The sequence below is a fragment of the Cnephaeus nilssonii genome, assembly GCF_951640355.1.
Source record: "Cnephaeus nilssonii genome assembly, chromosome: 9".
Taxonomy (NCBI): Eukaryota; Metazoa; Chordata; class Mammalia; order Chiroptera; family Vespertilionidae; genus Cnephaeus; species Cnephaeus nilssonii.
Genome location: NC_137080.1, coordinates 23,558,045 through 23,575,276, shown reverse-complemented (window position 1 = coordinate 23,575,276; position 17,232 = coordinate 23,558,045). Strand labels below are relative to the sequence as shown.

The window sequence follows — 17,232 nt, the reverse complement described above, 5'->3', positions numbered from 1 at the left end:
CTCACTATAACATCATATGTGAATTGTGATTTCTGTAAGAAAAGCTTTAATTGATACTAATCACCACATAAAATGAGCAGCTTATTTGTGATCTCCAAAGGTCAGGCCATTCCTGTTTGTCAAAGAAGAAAGAAGTGTTTCCACATGGTAAATTCAGAAGAAATGCGTTGTCCTTACTGTTTTAATTATTGCTACAAGGTATTCCTATGTAGTGTTGCAGCAGTCAAGCTAGCTTTTCTGATTCATTTATGATTACAGATAATACAGCACACTATTATCCACTAGGTTAAAATGTTGAATTTCCTTTAAAATTTATAAATGCTATTCTTGTGGGATAGTTTTTAGAGTACTTGGTATGATCGAATTTTTACCAAATTACCATCTGCTGCACTCCCTTTAGTTTACAGACATTCAGTCTGAGTGTTCTGTGATATACTTTAGTTTTGGGGGCCCAGACAGAACTGGAAACTCACTGTCTTGATTCCTAGTTTGGTATTCTTTCCATTAACCTTGGTATTTACTTTACCAAAAGGTATTTGGAATAAAATATTTTCAAATATTTGTTTGATGAAGTGTTTAAGGTTCACATATACTAGCATTATACAGCAGGATAAGAACAAATAGTTTGGTACAGAGACAATAAACTTTATGCAATTATTTACTTTCGTTATCTCTATTGTCTTAATCTATTATTATCTAGATAAGATCAATTAAAAATTACAGGACCTTGGTTTCTTTTTTATAAATATGTTTAGGGTCGTCATACATAGTATTCATGGAAGTAATTATAAGAGACTATATATATTTCTATCACATGATGCTAGAAATAGGGCTGTATGTTTCTTTATTCCTCTGGTAAAATAAAATATAGTCCCAGTGTCACTAATAGAGGAGTAATTTGAATATTTAATAATGTTCTGATGGTCTTTTGTACAACTCAGGATTTATTGTTAAATTTGGTTTTCTAGTAACTTTTTTATTTGCTGTATTTTTTCTATTTTAATAGTAAAGACAAAATATTCCTTTATTGACATTATTGAGAAATAAGACTTTCTTGAAGTTCATTTTATTTCACTTATTAAGTAATTACTGAGGGGCAAGGAGCAGGCACAGCTGGGGTGGGAACTAGGACCATGCCTAGATACTATGCTCAGAAACTGTTCAGTAGCAGCATGTCTCATTGCCATGCACAGTGATCCTCTAGTCTAGTGTGTGGTGGTTGGCAACACAGGGCAGTGGGCAAGACGAGCTACTCATGAGCAATGCCAGTGATGCCTTCCCAGCGGGGTAAGTGCCCACCTTCTTCCACTGCTACACAATCAGCATCACCATTAGGAGTCAAGCAGTACCTCCCGGGACTCTGGAACACAGCCGGACAAGAAAATTATGATCACACAGGAAGACTGTAATCGTCTGAGACCTTTATCTCATCCAGTGACTGATATCTTCCTTATATGCTTCTCTGTGGTCAGGCTAGCCTCATTTCTCAATGTAAAAGGAGTAGGTATCAGAATTTAAGGAATATGTCCTAAATATACTCTTTTATTAATAGCAACTCAGATTGATCTCTGGGGTGACTCCGAAACTTTAGCAAGACTAAATGATATAAAAGAAAAACCTATATGTGTGGAATGAGAACAGAAACAGTTCCGAGACAGGAGCATGCTGTTTTGTGCTTTAACCCAGAAGAGACTGAAGACTGTATTTGGTGACGCTGCCTAAACCATTTTAACTCTCAAGAAATACACAGGGGAAAAAATAGGATCAAGATGTAGAAACGATGTAAAATAAACTGAACTTAGAATCTGACCTTAAAATTAACATATCACAAATAACTAAATCTAAATTTTCAGACATGACCTATATTCAATCAAACTGCTCTTAATAAAATAATTGCTATTTAGTAAATAATAAAAAAAAAAAGATGTAGAAACGGTTGATTGGTTGCGTGAGAAACATCATTATTGGCCAAGGAAATTGTCTGTTTCTCTGGGCAGGCATACGAAATGCTACAAGTTATACCCAGACCTCTTATAAATAATGAAGTAATTTAAAACTTGAAGGGGGAGGGAGGGCTGTCCTCAGAATTCTATAGAATTCATTAAGCATGTTTTCTAAATGTCCAAGAAGCAGCAAACAGAATCTAAAACCACAATCTATTATAAATATTTTATCTCAACCAGAAGGTATACGATCTCTTAAGGGTTTGATAGTTTAAAAAAAAACTACAATCACATCATGTTCAATGTAACAAACCATGCTATAAATGGAACTGCCTGGCTTGACCATACACGTTTCTGCATAGTCTTTATGTAATCTGCACACAAAAAATAGCTTCTCCTTTTTCTCCAATTAATTGTTTTTGTATGTAAGTTGCTTTCTATTCCAGTATGTCGAGAGGGCCAGTCACGAAACCAAAGGTTGCTCCAAGCGCACAGGAGATGGGCCATACCTGAGGAGTAAATATATGAGATAAACAAATGTTTTATTATTGAGCACAAGTTAAGTGTAACAAATACTTCTATATTGAACCTTAATATGCTTTCTTAAAGGATGCCAAAAGTGTAATAAGGTTATAATTGCATTTATCATGAACACAAAAAGTGTACACATTTCAGTTAATGTGAATTAAACTGTAGCAAGGCTTCTGGCATAGAATAATTACTAAGATGTTACTTTTTCTTTCACCTTATATTGATTGATAATCCTGCCAATAACCATAAGTAGTGACCTAACAAGTCTTTGGATGAGGTGCACCTAACTGCACTGCCATGATCTGCATATGCATAGAATAAAACTCCATAAGGAAAAAACAAGTAGTAAGCTGCACAACAGAATGGAATAATTCACATTCCTGACATCCAGAATGGAAAAACCTCCTAATATATAGGGCATCAAGTAGAATAACCAAGAGGATAATTTATACACTTGAAATGGGGTTTATTGAATCCTGGAGGAAAGTCTTTCTAAATCTGCTCTAACAAAATTTAAAAGCAAACCTGGAAAGGTTCAAAATGATCTCAGGTAACTACAAGTACATGCCAAAGAAAAAGTCCAGCACTCTTTTAAGGAATACAAGAGAGTCCAGCAGTCACCAAAGTAAAATTCACTTACATTAGTTTTCTAGGGCTGTTGTAACAACTTACCACAAACAGTGTGTTTTAAAACAGAAATTTATCCTCTCACTGCTCGGGAGGCCAGCGTCTAAAATTAAGTTAAGCAAGGAGAAAGCAGAGGGAAAGTGGTGTGATCCAGATGCCGCATTGGCTACTGGAAGTTCCCCAGCCACATGGGCCCACCTGAAGCAGTGCTGGAGGAGAAAGTACCAAACACAGGAGCTTATTCAACATAATGTAGCTTATTGAATGGCTTGGGGCCATTATGAATATTGATTTTTGGATTGGATTATGGATAAACATGTAGGGAACATCTGCTGAACAGTACTGGTTAATGTTCCTTCAGTACACTAGTTTCAAGAACCATTGAGAATTCTTCAGAGATAACTGTAATGATGAAAAAATCTCTCAGAACGTCATTCATTACAAAGAGGAATTCCCTTAAATGGCTTATAACAGCCTGTCAGCCTGGTTAAACCAAGAAATAGTATCTGGCAAGCACTACTAGGAAGACTGAAAAATGTATGTCTAAAAAAATGGCACTTCCACCATGATTATGCCCAAGCAACTTGGCAAGCTTTGAGAAAGAGAAGGAACTCTGTTTCAAATATGTGAAGAGTGGGCAAAATTTGATCAAGTGGGTTTTATGGAACATCTCATTTCCCAGACCTGTCATTACCAACATGGGCACATAAACTCTTGATTTTAAACTTATATTGCAGAAAGATTTCTGTAACATATTGCCAAAGATATTCTGTCATACCTACAATGTTAGACTACTGTGTGCAAGGAATTATACAATAAAGAAGATAATGATCAAGAGAATGGTCAAGACAGGTTTTCTATGACAAGACCTAGCAGAATAAGAAGAAAATAGAAATAGTTGTGTCTCCCAACTTTTTTTGCCTTTCAAGTCATTTTAATAACCAGGCAGTGAGTAAAAAATACAGTTGTCTCACACAAGCATGATTAAAGGTGGTGATGATACCAGATTCCAAAGAGCAAGGCTGGTGAGAAGGCTTCAAGATTTACAGATCAAAGATCTTAGTTTCAGAAAGTCTCAGAGGGGTAGCAGGCAGCAAGACAAAAATGAAATTTAAGGACAGGGCATGGTTGCTGGGTCATCAGCACCTCAAAACATTTCTTGATGATTCAGTACAGAGAGTATTTGTCGTCTTGGGAGAACCAAGCATCATGGGCCAAGCAGGTCTGTTGTCCTATGGGGCAGACTTCCTCAGGGTGGACACCCGGGCTCCCTGTTCTTTGAGGTAATGCTAGAGAAGCCTGATCAAGCTGAAGCCAGAGGTTCCAATTCCATCTGCCGTTTCCCACATATTTTACGGGTTGCTTTAAGTTATCCTAAAACAGTGCGATAACAACAAATTCTAGTTGGAGATGGGGGAGACATGATTTATGCAGCATCCACTGCCAAATTAAAATAAGCAAAGAAGTTACTATGTGTACAGTGATGCTCAGAAGAGACTAATTGGTCTTCAAATGAGACACACACTAGAATACAAGCAGATTCTCAGGAGCCACGTGGCTTCCGTCAGTGTGGTGAGAATGGTCATAACTGCACTGCCAGATGTGGACTGTCGGCATGTGAAACACACTGGTTCCTCATTGTATAGCAGTTTTGCACTTAAATGTGGGGAATGGTATGATGGTGACATGCTCTCAAGACTGTTCCTTTGCTTTGGGGGATATAACCTCCCAATTATCACCTTTCTGGATGTTGGTTGTGGAGTTTGGTGACAAGGACATTATTTCTGTACCAGGAGGTAGCATTGTAATAGTGAAGAACACAGTAACGTAAGCTGGGAACCTATAATGGGTATGAGTGTGGCATTGCCCATTGGTAGTACTAACATGGGCTAGTAATGAGCAATTCATCTGACACCATCGGGTTGTGGGACTATTAGGGTGCCAGGACTGACATACCAGATGCCATAGAATAAGAGACTTAAACAACAGAAATGCGTTTGACCCAGTTCTACAAGCTGAAAGGTTAGTTTCTTCTGAGCCCTCTGTCCTCAGCTTGCTGACTACTGCCTTCTCACTGTGTTCTCATGTGGCCTTTTCCTCTGTGCATGTGTGGTACTGATACCTCTTCCTCTTTTTATAGGGACACCAGTCCTATTGGATTAGGGCCCCACCCATATAACTTCACTTAATCATAATTACCTCCTTAAAGGTCCTATCTCCTAATATAAAAACATTGGGGATTAGGGCTTCAATTTATGAATTTGGGGAGGAGTGTTACACAGTTAAGTCCACGACAGGGACGCAGAGCATGGAACATATTTTCAAGGACTAAAGGGCCATGTGAAAGTAGTGTGTTGTATTTGTGTAACAAGGATCATCAGTGGATACTTTAATAAGAAAATTGTAGAGTCATAGGTCTTTTGGACCCCTGTACCTCTGAAGGGGCTCCTTTTCAACAGAGCCTGGTGAGCAATCAGGAAAAGTTTTCTGACTCCAGTTGGACGAGTTCCAGATTGTCAGTAGGCCACACAAGCGTTTAAGCCTGATGTGGGACTTCCTGAATGAATCTGTTGCCTAAGCTGGATCTCTCCTGTTCTCCTTCCCAGCCGCCACCTCTGGTTCCAGATAAATAAGCATACATTGACCTCATACTTGCTTAAGGTCATCAAAGTCGTGCTGTCTCAGTATACCAAATCCAGACAGAGGAATAATAGGAACAAACCCCCAGTTTTCTGATAATGGATTTTATCATGAAAGGAAAACAGTGTGCCTGCAGGTGACTGAGGATAGTTGATCTCAGCACAGCTGACTACTTTAACACTGCTACCCAAAAATATGTCTTATCTTTCATGAGTGAGTAAGATTTCCTGTTCCTCATTTTTTTCCTCTCTTTTGCTTCTTCCCTCTGTTTGATGCTAGATAAACAAGGCCTATAAATGTGTTTAGTTTTGGAAAAAACTCACTTTAAGTCCCGATTCTACAACTTACTAGTTTACTTGACTTTAGGCAAGTAATTAAATTCCTCTGTACATCAAATTTCTCATTTATAAAATTGAAATAGTAATTTATGCCCGGCCAGGATTGTCATAAAGGTTGAGTGAGATAACTTACATAAGCAACTAGCATGGTACATAGAACATGGCTGGCACTCGAAACATTTTAATTTGCTTTCCTCTTCTATGATAGCACCAGGTAGGAGAATAAAGGAGAAGAGATTTGGAGAACAAAGGGAAAAGTTAAAAGTTCCACTTTTACATAAGTAACTGGGAATCAATATACTAAAAGATATAAAAGATTTGTAATCTTTAAATAATATCCTGCATAGTATGTTGTAAATTAGAGACTGTGCTAAGAAAGCAGTACAATAGGAATTGCATTTGTACCATTTGAATTAAAGTATCATTACTGCCCTTACACAATATAGTGACTGTAGTTAATTCCAAATTTACCCATTAAAATCTACTGGTTGCCCTAGCTGCTTTGACTCAGTGGTTAGAGCATTGTCCCACAGACTAAAGGGTTGTGGGTTCGATTCCGGTCAAGGGCACGCCTCGGTTTCAGGCTTGATCCCTGAGCCTGATTAGGGTGTGTGTGGGAGGCAGCCAATCAATGTGTCTCTCTCACATCCATGTTTCTCTCTCTCTGTCTCTCCCCCTCCCACTCTCTCCAAAAATCAGTGGGGGAAGAGGGATATCTTTGGGTGAGGATTAACAAAACAAAAGAAAACAAAATCTCCTGGTTAATGTGTTCACAAATGCTGTATCATAAATTAAAAAGTACCGAAAAGAGTCTTGTAAACTATTCTAGAATCCTCTGCTTAAAAGTCTTCTGTGTTCCTGTTGCCCATATTACGAGGCTTCTGAACTCTCAGCATGCGCGATCTGGCCACTTCTTTCTTCCGTAGCCTCAACTTCCCCCACCTTTCTGGGCTCTTACCTTTACTCCCCGGCTCCCACCATATTGCACTATTTTTGGTTTCTCTTTTCTGGACTCAAGTAAGTCGGGTCTGAGATGCACTTTTGATCTCTTCACCTGGCTCTTTCTTGATTATCCTTTATTTTTCTGCAAAGCCTAATTGTAATCCCTTCCAGAAATTATCATTGTATATTTAGCCACTAGCAGGCTCATTAGGAATTCAGTAAATACTTAAGTAAATGAGTCAGTATTCTGCCCTGGCCGGTTTGGCTCAGTGGATAGAGTGTCGGCCTGCGGACTGAGGGGTCCCGGGTTCGATTCCGGTCAGGGGCATGTACCTTGGTTGTGGGCACATCCCCAGTGGGGGGGTGCAGGAGGCAGCTGATTGATGTTTCTCTCTCATTGATGTTTCTAACTCTCTATCCCTCTCCCTTCCTCTCTGTAAAAAATCAATTAAAAAAAAATGAGTCAGTATTCTGCCTGAATGCAAGGATTATATTATAATTTTATTGCATATATTATTGTATAACCTATAAATTTTCAAATCCCATTTAAACAGAAAAGAGTAGAAGTAGTTTATTCTTTATATTATATGCCACTTCATACAATGTATCACATTTAAAATGGGTGCATGTCTGCTTCCTTCTTATAATTGCTATAAGGGAATTTTTAAATGCCATTGTAGTCATTCATTTTGATTTGGATTTTTCCAAAGGGCGAAAAATCAAATATAGTGACTATTGTAACAACACAGAGAAGAGATTTCTCATAGAAAGGCTTTTCCTCTTAAATTTCTGTCTGGTGAAAATGAGCTTATGAGAGATTTTAAAAGGCAGTCAGAAGATTTCGATTGTTGATATAAAATATCAGAAACATATATTTGTAGAGAAATATATCTCTCTAACAATATACAAGTGATCACGATGAAGTTATGTAATTGGGTTGTTCCATTGCGCTTTCCTTTTTATAAAATTGTTGACATTCTGAAGGATTTTTTTCCCCCAGATGCATCTGCTTAGCACAGAGAATGGGAACTAAAGGTAGTATAAAACAATTCTAAGAAAGTGAATGTTGTGTGACCTTGTTTTTAATTTGCTTCACAAGTAATTTATTTTAAAAAAATAACATCTGCTATTTTGAAGCTAATCTTAGTGTATTGAATGCTCTTAACCATTTCTCAATCCCACAGCCTTTTATCTTGCTTCTCCTGCTGTGTTCCCACCACCCTTGATCCCATTAGCAAACCTTGAGACCGCCTCAGACTTACCAAAGTACTGCTTTGGTTTCAGCTGCTCTTCTGCAAGAGGAAGTGAATGTTGGGGGTTTTCTCTGTGGTACAGTTGTGATAAAGCTGTGGTGGTCTTATCTCTCTCTTAGGTAGTGGCTCTTTATGACTACACAGCGAATCGATCAGATGAACTAACCATCCATCGCGGAGACATTATCCGAGTGTTTTTCAAAGATAATGAAGACTGGTGGTATGGCAGCGTAGGAAAGGGACAGGAAGGTTATTTTCCAGCTAATCATGTGGCTAGTGAAAGTAAGTTTTATGCTCCCTTCCTGGTTTACTAGAATGGTATAACTGATAGTACAAGATTTTATCATGTTGTACCCTTTAATTTACTGTCTTTGTAACTTTTGCATATGTTTACCAGTGGGTATTGCTTTTCATTTTCATGATGCAAAAGAAATAAAAGGGGAGGCACTAGTACACCAGAAGCTATTACATTCATCCCAGGGGACCTGCCCATCTTCCTACAACCTTCTTCTTCAGCCCCTTTCCCCTGCACCTGCTTCATGCCCTTCAAGCACAATTACTAGTATGTCAGCTCTTCTCTTGCCACAGTGACTCAGTTGACAGGCACTTTAAGAACCTCTAGTTCCCCAATTTCCATTCTTTTACTTTATATATCGCAGGCCTAATTGTTACCTATTACCTACCTACAGTAGATTGTTGCATTCTCAAGAAAATTAAGCCCTCATTTGTGAAAGGGAAAAGAAAGGAGCTGGAGAAGGAATTCTAAATACAGTTTCTGAAAGTGGTAGATTTCACCTTCAAAGATGAAAATAGAACACAGAGAGCTTGCGAAGAAAGACTAGAAGGAAGGGGTGAAATACAGTAATGCTTCTTCAGAAGAATCCTTTTATCAGGAGTTAACTTCATCATGTGGTATGAAAAACAATGCTCAGGGGTCAGGGAAACTGATTTCTAATCCTAGCTCCTCCACAGCTATTACCGATGTGCCTCAGTTTCCTCCTATAAAGTGAGAAAGTTGAACTCTGTTATCGCTAAGTTTTTCCCCAAAAAATACTAAAATCATTTAGTTATGATTTAAAATGTAGTATAGGAAGCCTAAAGATTACTGTTTTGAATAATTATTCAGTCTTTTGCTTCTGCAAAGAAGTAATTATTGTAGATAATAGTTGTTTTTCAGGTTAGTCTGTGAAACCCCATTTAACCCAAACAATGGCTGAACAAAAGTACTATTGATTCCTAAACTAAGTTCTGAATTTTTGAGAGCAAAGGAGATGGCATAGGAAGAACTCTTTCCTTCCCTGAGTACTGGGCACTGGCTTAAGCCCAGATAAAATATTTTTTCTTTGGCACTTTATACCACCTTGTCTGCACCCTAGTAGTTCCCAGTGTTCCCCTGCCCAGTCTCGCAAGGGCTCCCAGTCTCATTGCAGCTTCCTTCCTCAGCTTATCTGCTGCTTTCAGCAAACTCCTCCCCTCAAAAGTTCCAAATGTCTCAAAAATCACCCACTTCTCTCTCACACAACAAAATTCTGTAGTTCCTCTGTGCCATTGTTTTAATTCTCTTTCCTTGAGCAGTAAATGACTTATAGCTCTGAAATTCTATTGCAGGTATAGTTTTATGTTTAAAAGAAGATGCATAATGGAGAAAAAACATCAGGCAATGTAGAAGAAATTTTAGGACAAGTTAATACCCAGTCATCTCCCAAAAAATCTGCACTTCTAACTTCCAGATTGTCTCAAATAATATCCAGGTTTCTTCCCTCTCCTTCCCACATGGTCAATACCTGGAATTCAGCTTCTGCCTTTAAATCAAGAGGTACCTAAACAATCAAAGTCATTCTGGGGTATATCCATCATTTTAACTAGATATTACCATTCATTGTTAATCCAGATACAAATGAAAGCATAATTGTTTTATACTTGACAATGTAAAAAGATTATGTATTTCCATGCAGGATGGTATTAGGTGCTTTAACTTTATAATCTAATTAGTTTGCAGAAATAACCTCTTAGGCTTCCAAATCTGGAGAAGTTATAGATATTTTGATTACAGTGGGTTAAAAATCCAATCAATTTTTCTTCCATGATATCCCAAGTGAGACTTCTAAAGCATACTGTAATGATTAGTGGATGTGTACAGAAATTAATGGTCTCACATAGTGACTATTCTTCAACTGTCATAATTCCTTATTATATCCCAAAATAATTGATATTTTATTTTGGCATTAGTTATTGCTTGTGGGAAAAGTCTTGTAAATGCCAGAACAAACAGAACAAATCCTCAGATACCTGAGAATATAATTGAATTCTCACTTCATTGGGGACTTTTTTTTCTCCTTTTACCCTACCTTTTACCTGAATTTAAGAAAATCTTGCCTGCTGTTTTAACATTAGAGAAAAAATTATTGTCAACAGCATATTTCACTCTAAAAATAGTAGAAGTCCTTTATCTTTATCCAAAGCTGAATATACAAAACAAATGATCTAAGGGAGTACATATCTGAATAGAATCTGTACCAACTGTTCAATTGAGAGCCAGGTCCGCTAAAGGACTACGATAGAAGACATTGGTATTCCATTATTATAAAGACTTCTTCCCTTGTATATTAAGGCACTGGAAGAAAAGCATGATCAGCTTTGCTTAATCACGTCTTTTCCAATAAGAGATAAAGAAAGCCAATAATGAAATCAACCCATACACAAAGTCAGTTAATACATCTCATAATCTATGAATTTTGATTAGGTGTATTTGAACAATTTCTCTCAATTCAAAGTTGTTCAAGTCATTTAACCAAGATAGATTTTGTTTTTAGCCCTTTAAAATTCCCACCTGACTTTTTAGATTCTGCACTGTGTATAGACTAACTAGATTATGTAGATTATAATCTATACTAATAAAAGCCTAGGTGGTCCTCATGCCCTCGAGTGCGATGTCACAAGATGGCCACCACAAAGATGGCCGCCACAAGGGAACTTTTTTTTTTTTTTTTTTGGAGGCAGGGCCTGGCAGTCACTCTGCTCGGTGAGGCATGGGGGTCCCATGGCTCCACACAGCATGGAGGAGGCTGCCATATCAGGGGAGGTCAGTTTGGGGCGATCTGGCCGACAGGGGAGTGGTTAGGGGGCAATCAGGCTAGCAGGCAGAAGCGGTTGGGGGCAATCAGGCAGGCAGGCAGGCAGTCGAGCGGTTAGGAGCCAGCGGTCCCGAATTGTGGAGGGTGCAGTCCGGGCTGAGGGACACCCCCTCTCCCCACCCCCCCACCCCCCGTGCATGAATTTCATGCAATGGGCCTCTAGTTTTACATTATAAGAACCCCAGATTCAGCATTCTGAATAGATTCAGTATTGTGTATAGTCCTTGCCCCATGCTTATCTATTTCATACCATCTTCCCAAATTATCCTTTTTCCACACCTTTACCTGACAAAATCCTACCCATTCTTCAGAATCTGACACACCTACTGTTTCTTCCATTAAGCATCTACCATCCCCACATCAGAGTTTGTCTTTGTTATTCTCTCTTTTTAAGTAATGTTACATTCTATTTTATATTATAGTTCCTTGTGAACTTCTGTCTCTGACCAGATTGTATGCTCCTTGAGAGCAAAGACTGTTTTGATCATCTTGGTGTCTCGTCCATCAGTACCTAGCATATAACATGCATATAGCAGGTTCCTGATTAATGTATATTAAGATAAAATGAAATAAGCATCTGCATGACCACACAATAAGTGAAATGACACCTTCTACATTTCTGAAATCCTGCTGATCAAAACTTTACAATTGTAAGTTATGTTCCTTGGATAATTAATGTGTAAGATTTCAAATTGCCTTAACAGTAAGTATCAGGTAGCTTATTTTTACACCAAATTCTTTGGTTTTCTATCTGCCCCCACTCTTGTTTTTCCCCCATGAAATAGTGCTTCTCAATTTGATTATTTGAATTTCTTTTTCAATTCCAGCACTGTACCGAGAACTGCCTCCAGAGATTAAGGAACGATCCCCTCCTTTAACCCCCAAGGAAAACACCAAAATGGAAAAACCTTCTTTATCTTCTCAAAAGGTAAATATTTTCAAGAAAATGTATAGCATATATACTTTGATTTTCACTCTCTCTGGATAAAATATTACTTTATTTTTCATGCTTATATCCTTTATTGTTTACATTATTATTTCTTGTAATATTGGCACCAATATTATGAAATATGTAAGGCAAATATTACTGTAGCCATTTTCCAGATAAGGAAACTGAGAAGGCTTGGGGATTAAAGTAGACCTCAAGTCACAGTCCAAGTAATGGGATAAGGATCCAGAGTAGAACTTGTGACCTCAAGTGTGATGCTATTTCCATCCTATACTTGTTTCTGTAATGACGATACTGACATTGTTATTAGCCCCACCTGAGGAGTACACATGTGTGCTAAAGGTCATTTGGGCCCACAGAATAAAGATGTCCTATCTTCCTGGAGCATTCCTTTTACTTGCTAGAAATTTAAAATATTTTCAGATTAAAATGAATATGGATATATTATCTGCCAGAGAAATGTCATGTGTTTTTTTAGCCTGGGCCTTCAGATCCCTCAGTCAGTATTCTTCTGATATTAGTAATACTTTGGTGCAAAGTTTAATAAGCAATGTGCCATATCACATATATTACTTATTGAACTTATTTTATTCTGTGACATTAGCTTTTGCCTTAGATGGAATAACTTCACTCCTTAATAACATGAAGTAGTAGTGTATAGAGTTTTTTAACAATTGAACCTATCATGTATCATTAGTCATTCAGCCTATATTATTGAATGCTTACTAGTATTTCCATGCTGAGCATTAGTCCTCACTGAAACAAGATTGAGTAGACAAAGCACTTGCCTTTGAGGCTGGTGGGTGAGACACCTACAAGTAGACAATTCCAGCAGACTATGGTAGGAACTATAGTGAAGATATGTGCATGGTGTATTGAGAATGCACACAGCAAGAAACCCTCTAAATCTGCCTTGGGGGCGGGGGGGTCCAGTAAGAGGTCATGCTTGAGCTGAGGCTTATAGGATGAAAAAGTATGTGCTTGGTAGATGATCTTAGAAAAAGCATTCTAGCAGAGGGAACAACTTGAGTAAGGTGTGATAAAGTGTAATTATTTTGTGGAGTGTAGGGCCAAATGGAGAGAAGGACAGAAGAAATGTAGGAGCCCAGTGTACTCTGCTAAGATGCTTAGATTGTATTCTTCAGGCAAAGTGGATCCCCTGGCGAAGGGAATCCAGGAAGTGTCATATACAGATCTGCATGTTAAAAATATTCTAGCGGCAGCATAGTAATTGAATTAGAGGTAGCTAAGACCTGGGACAAGAAAGTAAGTTCAAAATAAAGTATAAAAGCCTGAGCTAGTCGGGATAAAGGGGAAGGGTATAATTGACAGGATCTTGTAATTGATTGGATGTGATTAGTGATATTGGAATCTAGGAATTTTGCTGAGGGCCCTGACTTATTATATAAGTAAATGGATAGTGGTACCACAGAAATAATAAAAGAATAAGGAAGATCTGGGAAGATAGAAATAAGGAATGCTAGGGAGTAGGATGTAATGAGTTCAGTTTTAGATATCTTGATATGTTAATAGTCTTTATAGTGCTCCCAGGTGCAAATATTCACTAGGGAGCCAGACATTCAGAACTGGAATTTGAGAGAAGATAGGGCTTCAAAATAAAACAGGGAAGGAGCTAGTGTATTCTTTGTGTATTGCATCAGTAGAGTTGAAGCTCATAATGAAGGAGATAGAGTGGACACTGTAGACTTCTGAGAGTAAAATCTAAGGACAGAATTCCAATTGAACACTAGTATTTAAGGGACAATCAAAGGAAGCGAAGATTAAGAAATAATAGTCAAAGGGGAAGGAAAGATCCAGAAAAAAAGTGCCATGGAAGCCAGAGAGAGGAGAGGTTCAAGGAGAGTATATAGTCCGTAGTATGAGAAATGGCCGATCACTGAGGTTGTCTAAGCATTTGGTAATGAAGAGGACCTTGGCATCTCTGCACTGGCATCAGTAGTATGACAAGGATTGGAGAGTAGAATGTGGACTCAGCAAGTGAACACATGGAAGTCTTCCCAGAGCTTCACTTAAAAGAAGTCAAGCAGTGACTGGAGGGAGACCTGGTTCCAGAAATGACTGTTTAAATACTGGAGTGACACATACAATTATATTCTAAAAAGACAAAGCCAATGGACATGATCAGGTTTGAGACAGATAAAGAAAGCACACATGGATCTTGGAGAAAGCAGGAGGTTTTTACTGGAAAAACAGGTTGATAGATTAATATTGCCTTAGAGCAGTACCCCGCTGAGACAGATAAATATGAATGAGGATGCAGATAAATTAATAAAGTGGGAGTCTAGAAATTAAGAATGCCTTTATGTTTTCAAAAACAGAAATGAAGGTTCACTTCAAATGTGAGGGCAAAAGGTGTGAGGCAGGAAGAAGAATAGTGACTGTTAGAATACCTTGAGGACAGTAGGAGCAGGAGATCATTTGGGACATATAAAGAGATTTCTGAGTAGTTCTGGGAGCTGCTGTTTGAATACCATGAAAATGTGGAGGACATAATTACATGTAGTTGGATGGTTTTCTTCAGTAGTGCTCAGCATCTAGGACATAGGACTGGAGAAGACAAATTTGGTTTGATATATAATTGGAGTTGTTGGTGTGATAGAGGCCAAGAGGATTAGAGACTTGATATCATTGGTTAGAGAGTCGCTGGAGTGACACATTATGGAAGATCAGCCGGATTAGAAAGGATGTGGAATCAGGAGAGACTGGTCAACTTAGAAAGCAGGGTTCTCTGCAAGGTTGCCATAAACTACCCATTCCCAGGTGGAGGCAGTGTCATGCAGTAAAGGAATTACCTTGGAACTTTGGCCTGTAAGTCAAGAAACCTGCTTAATTAGTGTTTCAGATGTTAAGCAGCTCAAGGGTATGATAAATTTATGGAGTTGAATGTAAGAGTTGAAGTCAAATTGAAGGACCTGCCCAGGGAACTAGGACCAAGTGTTGCATAGATCTTCTCTTTGATATTAAAATTCAAGAATGATTGCAAAAGTTGGGGTGAACCAAGAGTTGAAGTCCTTAATTCTTGTGGTAGTACAGATGTCTCAACCTTGATTTTACATTGAAATCGCCTAAGAAATAAAATAAAACAAAAATGCTGGTACTTGTCCCCATGCCCACAAATTGTTTTAATTGGTCTGGGTGGATTTCAAAAGCTTTCCAGGTTATTTTGCTGTGCAGCCAACATTGACAACCATTATCAGAGTGACCACAATCACAATGTCTGCGGTTAACAGCTGCAAAGATAGAGGATATTATAGCCAGGTGTGAAGGCAGCCAAGGAGGAGTGCTTTGAATGTATAACAGCCTGAAATCAGCAACAGAGAGCTAAGAGGCCAGGGCTAACTCCAGGTCCCAGTGGTTCATGGTTGGATTATGTGAGCATGAACAGCCTATCCTGTATGGAACTGAAAGAAAAATGGTTTCTCAATAAAAAGCCAGTTTCACATACAGCAAGGATATATCGTGATGGTTGCCTCTGACAGCCTGGGATACATGTTGAAAGGATTGGCAAGGAATTTGACTATGGTCAAATGCTATATATGTAATATTATCCACTGTTTGGAATTCACCAGATTTAAGAATTTAGGAAAATGGTATTATAAATTTTCAAAATATCTATAACATTGGCGTAGTCATCGAGACAGCTAATGATATTTGTAGTCTATGTCAGGAACTGCATGAGAGGCTATGATAGATACAGTCTTTTTGTTTGTTTGTTTGTTTTGTTAATCCTCACCCGAGGATATTTTTCCACTGATTTTTAGGGAGAGTAGAAGAGAGAGGGAAACACAGAGAGAAACATCGATGTGAGAGAGACACATCGATTGGTTGCCTTCTGCATGTGCCTCGACCAGGGCCCAGCCAGGGAGGAGCCTGCAACCAAGGTACATACCCATGACCGGAATCAAACCCGGGACCCTTCAGTCCGCAATTTGAAGCTCTATCCGCTGAGCCAGACAGGCTAGGGCTGTAGATACAGTCTTCCTGTGCAGTGGCTTACCAGTATCCCTGATGCTGTATCATGCTGATCTTTGACATTGGGGTAACCTAACCCCCGACTGTGTGTTCCTGGTCAATAGCCTTGAACTAATTCTGACTCAGCCAGAGGAGATATAAGGAACTCTTACTGGCTGCCTCTGCAGTTGGCACTGCCCTTTCCTCTTCCTGATGCTCCTGTGTTACCATGATAGAGACCTCTCACCTGCTTCCAAGACTCCCAATTCTCACTGCCTATGCCACTCCTCTACTTAGAACTCACTGCATCATAGTATTGTGTGCCTTTTCCTCTCACAGACTGATCTTCATGCTTAAAATACACCTTTATATCCATATCACCGCAGACCAATTCTTCTTGACCCTTAAGGAGTGCTTCAGGCTAACCCACTGCTGTCCAAACCCTGATTCTAACAGATATCAAAGTAAAACATTGAAAAACATGAAACAGGTAACACAAGGGAGTTGCAGAGATAGGATCCATTTGGGCAAGGGAGTAGAAAGGTTATCATGGAGGAGATGGAACTCAGATTGGACTTTTAACATTCAAGATACATAATTTCTTTTGTTGATTTGGTCTGCTTTGTCTGAATCCATGCATTATAATAGACTCCTACATATATTTTTCCTCTTAGGAATTTACCACTTGTAGAGTTTGATAATGTTTTACTTCCCTGTGGGGAAAAGTATAAAGAATGATCTACACTTATGTAAAAAGAAGTCCCTGAGAACCGGTAATGTTGTCCCAGGTATTCGAAATGCCTCAGGTATGCTCTGAGTGATGTCGTAAACAGCCAGCCCTTGAGAAATGTGTAACTGGGCTTCCTCAGCACCTGGCACAGTTGCATGTCTTCAGTTTATTTT

At 38.6% G+C, this 17,232-nt stretch overlaps 1 protein-coding gene across 9 annotated transcripts in view; it reads left to right on the top strand.

Moving 5' to 3' along the window:
• Positions 1-17,232, top strand: part of AHI1 (Abelson helper integration site 1) — a 193,518-nt gene that overhangs the window by 115,490 nt on the left and 60,796 nt on the right. For all 9 annotated transcript variants that reach the window (XM_079780929.1, XM_079780931.1, XM_079780930.1 and 6 more), the window contains 2 exons: positions 8,394-8,556; positions 12,236-12,336. In XM_079780929.1, coding sequence (XP_079637055.1) covers positions 8,394-8,556; positions 12,236-12,336 — 264 coding nt within the window. The remainder of the gene's footprint in view (positions 1-8,393; positions 8,557-12,235; positions 12,337-17,232) is intronic.